This window comes from Oratosquilla oratoria, chromosome 21, assembly GCF_046742065.1.
Source record: "Oratosquilla oratoria isolate Oo_2021 chromosome 21, ASM4674206v1, whole genome shotgun sequence".
NCBI lineage: Eukaryota > Metazoa > Arthropoda > Malacostraca > Stomatopoda > Squillidae > Oratosquilla > Oratosquilla oratoria.
This window is the reverse complement of record NC_134797.1, coordinates 45,465,472-45,472,971: the sequence shown is the minus strand read 5'-3', so window position 1 is coordinate 45,472,971 and position 7,500 is coordinate 45,465,472. Positions and strand designations below refer to the sequence as shown.

General features: G+C 43.9%; 1 protein-coding gene across 3 annotated transcripts in view; it reads left to right on the top strand.

Annotated features, from left to right (window-relative positions):
• The first annotated feature begins 1,358 nt into the window (after positions 1-1,358).
• The window catches only part of fusl (transmembrane protein fuseless), a 95,068-nt gene continuing 88,926 nt past the window's right edge, over positions 1,359-7,500 (top strand). The window contains exons 1-2 of one of the 3 annotated variants that reach the window (XM_076204804.1): positions 1,359-1,646; positions 2,722-4,412. In XM_076204804.1, the coding sequence (XP_076060919.1) occupies positions 3,888-4,412 (525 nt within the window). In that variant the 5' untranslated portion in view covers positions 1,359-1,646; positions 2,722-3,887. Of the gene's footprint in view, positions 1,741-2,709; positions 4,413-7,500 lie in introns of all 3 variants that reach the window. The other 2 variants (XM_076204803.1, XM_076204802.1) reach the window with 2 other exon arrangements.

The following is a 7,500-nucleotide window of genomic DNA, read 5'->3' as shown; positions in this document are numbered from 1 at the left end:
GAGAGAGAGAGGGAGAGAGAGAGAGAGAGAGAGAGAGAGAGAGAGAGAGAGAGAGAGAGAGAGAGAGAGAGAGAGAGAGAGAGAGAGAGAGAGAGAGAGAGAGAGTTGAGGTGCAAGGCATCCGCACGCAGTCGGAAACCTGATAACAAATCAGGAGTCAGCCTTAATCCTTCTCTCTTTGCTTATTTGAACTTTTCGTTAGAAGGAAGTAGGATCCACGGACGTTTAACTTGGTCTGCAGTGATTCTATTTCTTTAATCTACAATAAACCTCAGAGTTTTTGTCTTTGTAGCAAGAAGACTTTGTAACAATGTAGTGAGTGTTGAAACAATTTGTTGTTTTAAGAGAAGAGGAGAAAACTTTATGGATAGGGTTGATAGGTGGTAAAAGACATGGAACTACCTAGTGTAGGCCTTATGGTCTCTTGCAGTCTCTTCCATTCTTATGTTCTTCTGTTCTTAAGACCTGTTTCTTCCTTCCACCCGAAGTAGAAAGAAATGTATACTTGCGAGTGTTTTTTTCTCTCATATGTAGAACCTGGAATTGTCTTACACCGAGAATATCCTCCAGGCAAAACAAGTAAGACACAATGCCCAGTAATTCGCAGTTCCTGTTTTTTCTCTGGAAGATCTATTTCCACATGTTCTCCTTTCATCCTGACCCATCTGTATCTCGGAATGGGTTTATCAATAACGAAATGGTAAACTGTTTGTGCAGTTCCACTTTAGAACATTTGCGTACAAGAACCCCCCCCCCAAAAAAAAAAAAAAACATTATCAGAAGAGCTCGTTGATTTTAGTCTGTACTCTTCCCTGAAGAAGCACATGAAGATCGTCTGTTCACAGAGCTTACATCTTTGTACATCCATGAAATCAATAGTCTCAAACTGTTTCCTTGCGTACCCCCCATACTTATGTGTTACTGTTGCTTAACCTCCTGAAGACCGCTTTTCAATACTGAATAAAATCACTAAGTACCCACTAACTCCCACTAGTTTCCGGCTTGTAGTCCCACTTGTGATCCTCTATGGCCCTCCTGGGGTTCTATGGACCACAGGTTGAGAGCTACTGGTCCATCACTTGGTTCGCATGTTCGCATGATCCGGTCCATCCAAGGACACTCCTCCCAAACGTGCATAATCTTCAGTCCCGTCCAGCGCGTGTCGTAAGTACACTCCCCCTCCCCTCCTCCACAGCAGCAACTTCCACCAGGTCCCTCTTCCTCCCCTCCTAGCTTTCACCTCCTCCTCCTCCCTCTACAACTCCTCTCTTCCTCCACCTTGTCCTCTCCCTACCTCGCCTTGCCCAGCACTGCCCGTCCCCTTGAATCACCACTTAAAACAATCTCAGTCAGTGAAAACACCAAGCTCCCTCCTATTCTTGTCGCTGTCCTCCCCTTCCTAATCCCCCCTTCGCCTCTTCCTCTTTTTTTCTATTCCTCCTCCTCTTCACCTTTCCGCCCCGTTGCGACTGGTGGTGCAGGGCGCGGGGCCTTTTTGAATGGCGACTCGTACGCTCCACCCCACCAATCCGCTGTTGATCCTGCAGAACCTACGACGCGCTTGGGACGAGGCGACGTGTGCGCGGTTTTCATTCCTCCCCGATCTCCCAACCTCCCCTCATCCCTCCACACCGACGAAATCCAGAGTGGGTGGCGGAGGATCTCGCCGTCTCTGACACTAACGAAGAGAAAGAGTGATAAGCTTTTCGAGTTTGGGGGAGAAGACTAGAAATTGTCAATGTGAGACTTCGTTTTTTTTTTATGTCATTCTTAAGTGACCACTTCTCCGGCCATCCCTCTTTACTTCTAAATCAGGTGTGATCTTTACAAGCGTAAACGACGTAGCTGATCATCTAGAAGACGTCGAGGGGAAAAGAAACTGACATTTTTTGTAGCCCCTTTTTCCTGAAAAAAAGAAAGAAAATTCTTTGTCGTTTTAATGTGTGAAGAAGAACTTTCCAAGCGACAAGACGACGTCAACACTAAATTCGTGACAAGTAACGGTGGTTATGTGTAACTATATGTGTGTAGTTATTGTAAATATGCAGTGTGACCAGTGACTCTCTAGTGTTTGAGTGGAACCATTTCGAACTACGTTACATGTACAACTGTCGTTAACCAACCTAGTTATTTGTGTCAGAAAAAAAAGGAAACCAAATCACTGGATGATCCGTGTGTATGAAAAGAGTTTGTACAATCTAATCACGTAAAATTTACTTAGAAAACGTTTCTGTCCGGACACTGCAGGTACCCTTGTCCCTTGTTCTTGTAAACAAACCTTTCATCAACCTTTTACCGATAAAGGGTTCCTCTCAGGTAAACAAAATCATCTGGCGCTGGACTGATAAGTTTTCTTAAACGTTTCGATTTGAATACTCGACCCTTGAAGGGCCAAAAACGTTCAAGAAACGTTTTAGAAATAATTTCAGCGGTGAAGATGCGTTTTGAAAAAGACCAACGTTATTACTGTGAGGTGGTCATTCACAGTGTCTGAAACGAGTGAAATGAACGGCAGGAACTGTATCACAAGATAACAAGTATTGCGAGATAAACTGTATCAAGAACTACGTTATCTTTGTGGAATCGATTATTTAGAATCCATAGGTCTTGGTAAGTTAAGTAGGTCCGTTTGTGTTTTCTAGGCTAGTCTAATTCAGTACCGGAGATATTATTATTATTTTAGTGTTCCTTTCTCTCTTAATACTACAGAGTCCCTTGCAGTAACAGAATCACATAAGGACATACGAAGTTATGGTAATATTGGCATGAGAACCTGGGCGTACCAAAATCTGTGAAAGAGAAAAAAATCTTCATAATTTTACCACAGAACCACTTGCAATAAAAGAAGCTTATAAGAACAAATGAGCTTATGGTAGGATCACTGGCTTGATGAGGACAAAAGGGGGTGGTTGGATAACTCTTTGTGGGGAATAGAAAACTTGGGGGATAAATATTTGACAGACATCGTTCTGTGTAATACCGAGAACACACGGGAACTTCCATCCTTTTCCGGAAAAAAAATTGATATTGCTAAAGGAAATTTCTGTGGACCGTGGCAAAGATGACATAAACCAAGTGTTTTGGTCTTGTTACATAAAAAAAGAACGACGCAAGGGAGATTCTTTCCGTTTCTCCTACCGGTGGCGCTGTAGAGGGACGATCAGATAGAGAACCACGGTGACCATACCATCAGGGGGCTCGAAAAGCCCATTCCGAGAGGTCAGAGAGCAGTAGGACCCCGCCGGGCGCGTCGCGTTCCCACGTCGGCAATAAGGACATCCGATGGAAACTCAATCCCGGCCTCTGGAGACCCGAGCGAATGTCGGTCCCTGCCCTTGAGCCTCAAACCGGGGCTTTCGAATGACTAGCCTCTGCCTGTGGACCTTAAACACTGACTTCCGGTATCGGTCTATCTAAAACAGATCATCTTTGTGAATTAAAAAAGTCTCGATTGACAGGGTGAAGTCAGACAAAAAAAAAAAAAAAAAAGGGCGGTCGCAAACAGCACCGCATAAGAAAGGTGTTCTTGTAAAAATCGCAGGTCCTTGAGGTCGAAGTGTTGCTGACCTTTGAAAATGATCCTGTCAACTCGAGAGACCTTGTGATTGGTTTGGTTATTCGTACTGTCTAACCTCTAGAGGTTCTCAGCAGTGAAATCTAAGCGCTTGTGGACTTTTTCCCCTCGCGTGTGTGAGTGTGCGTGCGTGTGTATGTGTGTAAGGGCGCGTGTGCGTCTGCGTGTGAGTGTGCGCGCGAAAGCAACCCGTGGTGTGAACGTGTATAAGTGAAGAGCTCGGTGACATCGAAACAAGAACGACGACGGCCTCCCCGAAGTGTGCGCTGTCGTCGAACTGTGATCTTGCGCCTGAAGGAACCTCATCATCACAATGGTGACGCGGGCGGGAGGCGCGAGGAAGAAGATCGGTGTCGGTCATGCCCTTCTGGCCGTTCTGGACTCGCTCTTCTCCATCCTCGTGGTGTCACCCCTCGTCGTCGGGTACTGGCGGGGGACATGGCAGCTCATGGATATCTACCTGCTGCCCGGCAACAAGGCCATGTCCGTCTGGACGTCGCTGGCGATCGGGCTCTTCTGCGGACTCTTCTTCTGTTTCCTTCACGAGCCCATGACACGATGCTTCGACCACGAAAGGCGGCCGCAGCTCCATCTGCTCATGGCCCGCCTGTACACCTTCGTCTTCTGCGTGGGATGTGTCAACCACTGGCGCGGAGTCTGGGCCGCGTGGGACCTGTACACCGGAACCAGCTGGCAGAGCGGGGTGACATCAGCTGGTATCGGCCTACTGACGCTGGGCATCTGTAGGGGTCTCAAGAACATCCTAGCCCCGCCCTTTGTCATCATACCCGACCATCCTCGGGGCTACTTTGACTTCCCGACGATGTTTGAAGCGAAGGTAAGAGGTTTCTGTTGTGTGCACGGGGTGGTGAGGGCCTTCGTGTCGCGTGGGTGTCTTGGGAGGTGAGTCTAGAAGAGACAAGTTAAAGTAAAAGGAAAGTGGAGGAAAGGGGTTTAGAGTTTTCGGACAGGGGGTGTTGAGTGCCTTCGAATGGGGCATTCGCACGGGGCATCGGGGTGCATAGGACGTCTGGGTGTGTGTCGTTTGGGAGGTGAGTCTAGAGGAGACGAGTTAGTTGAACGGGAGAATGGAGGGAGGTAGAGTGGAGGAAAAGGGTTTGGAGTTTTTGGGACTAGGATGGTGAAGGCCTTCGCTTGAGGGGCACGAGGCGTTTGGGTCGGTGTTCCTCAGGAGGTGAGTCTGGAAGAGACAAGTTATGGGTAAAAAGTGAAGGAAAATGTTAAGAGTTTTGAATGTATCTTTTTACTATCATGACGTAGGTTTTGTAATGGCAACAGCTAAAAGATTTAATTCAGTTGAAGAACGGACCATAATCGATCAGTCAGGACCCCTTTCAGGTTAGGGTCTTCCTCAGACGAATAAAATCGAATTGTCTCTGCCATTAGGAAATCCAGCGTGCGTCACCGTGGTAAGGTTCAAGAGAAAAAGAAATCTGACTGAGCTCTGTCTCAGAGTAGGCTACCTAAAAAATGATATAAAAACGGATGTTATCAGAGATCCGGGTACACCTTGGGTCCACGAAAAATCTGGACATCAAATATCCGATGTTCATAATCGAATGATCTATCGTTTCAACACGCTTGCCGTTGGAGGCAGCCCTGACACCCACACTATAGACGGGAGGTTATAGGCTCTATAGACCTATAGTAAGCAAGAGTGTGCTACTGGGCGTTTGCTAACTCATGCTACTTTCTCAGCACAGGCGGGGGCGAGTTTTTCTTTTATTTTATTTTTTTAGCGTCATAGACCAAAGCCAAAGTGGTTTAATCTATGTGCAGTGATGATGATGATGATGATGATGATGATGATGATGATGATGATGATGATGATGATGATGATGATGATGATGATGATGATGATGATGATGATGATGAAGATAATGATGATGATGAAGATAATGATGATGAAGATGATGATGATGATGATGATGATGATGATGATGATGATGATGATGATGATGATGATGATGATGATGATGATGATGATGATGATGATGATGATTATGCTGATAGCGATGACGACGACGATGGTGATGGTGATGATGACGACGACAACGATGATGATGGTGATGGTGATGATGTCAACGATGATGATTATGGTGATGATGATGATGATGATGATGATGATGATGATGATGATGATGAGGATGATGATGAGGATGATGATGATGATGATGATGATGATGATGATGATGATAACGACAACGACGATTATGATGACGATGGTGATGGTGGTGGTGGTGATGATGATGATGATGATGATGATGATGATGATGATGATGATGATGATGATGATGATGATGATGATGATGATGATGATGATGATGATGATGATGACGATAGTGATGACAACGATGATGATGGTGATGATGACGACGACGACAACGATGATGATGATGGTGATGATGACGACGACGACGATGATGGTGATGATGATGATGAAGATGATGATGATGATGATGATGATGATGATGATGATAATGACGACGCGACGGCGACGATGACGATGATGATGATGATTATAATGATAAAAAACAACATTCAGAACGAAGGCACATTGTATGCATGTTCAGTATCCTATGAACTAGGAGCGCGAGAAGCAATGTGAACACCATCACAAGATGTGACCTAGTAAGTGTTTAGGTCTCTACAAGGGGGACAGACTACAATGACAAGAGAAATCTCTTGATTAAAGGTTTAAGAGGTCATGAAAACAAAATGATAAAGACTACATGCCTAAAGAATGTGAAAATATACAGCTTTCCATACAGATACATAAATTCTTAAAATAGCTCAGAAAAGAATATATCCCAAGCTGGATCAATACACAAATACATATATCGCAGAGGTTATCCAAGAGAGATTTCAGAAGAAGGATAGCAGAACGGAGAGGCGGAAGAAGTTATAAGTTCTTATATATCTTTTTGAGTAAATATTAGTCTCCAATCATGAAAGAATATTGAGTGATTTGGTCAAATCGAGTGTGATTGTAATTTTTCTTAGATTAATATCACGAAGCGAGATAAGGTTTTGCTTGATTTGACGAAATTCATGGAAGCAACCAAATAACATTATGTTTTGGTCACAACAAAATAATGTCGTAGCACATGGGTAAAATTATACATCTGCTGAAGAGGATCACATATAGTGATCGAAATATACGGATCTTTCTACTTTCGCCTATTCTTCTCCGAAAGTGGGTCATTAGTATTATTTTTTGGTGTTGTGGTCGAAGAGTGTGAGGATCCTACGACAGGAGGCGCTGAGTAGCTGAGGCAGAAACTGTCACCTTTGCCCTATGTACTATATGCGCTTTGGGGTCTGTTGGGGCCTCAGGTAACACATACTCAGTCATTGTTGAGAATCGGAGGGGAGTGCGAGAGTCGAACCCACAACTAAACAAATACAAGACTAGTAAGCACGCTTCCTATGACGTCACCAGGACAAATTGTCTCATTTTCTGTCGGTAATGATGATTATTAGAAACGCCGACAAACTCTCTATTAATGGCACCAACAAACGAAACTCAAAACAATACACATTTTAATAAGTAAACAGAAACTTTAGAGTGAAAAAACGTCAACTGTGTTTATTTTCTGGTAACATAGTTTAGTTAGAGTGATATGAAATAACTGTACCAAACTCAAAGAAGATGAATTAATTTCGAATGGACTAGTGGTAACTGTATCTTGGAATTTAAAATATATCTGTATCACTGGTGAGAAATGCAGTAACACATTTGTAAATCACAACTAACACCACAGTCGGACAAAAGATAGAGTTGAGTAAGCGAAACTGTATAGCAATCGAAATATATAGTTTCATCTATATCTGTATATCTATATACCAAAACGCTTCTTCCTATTCAAAAGAGAGGTGAAAGTAAAATGTATATTAACAAAATA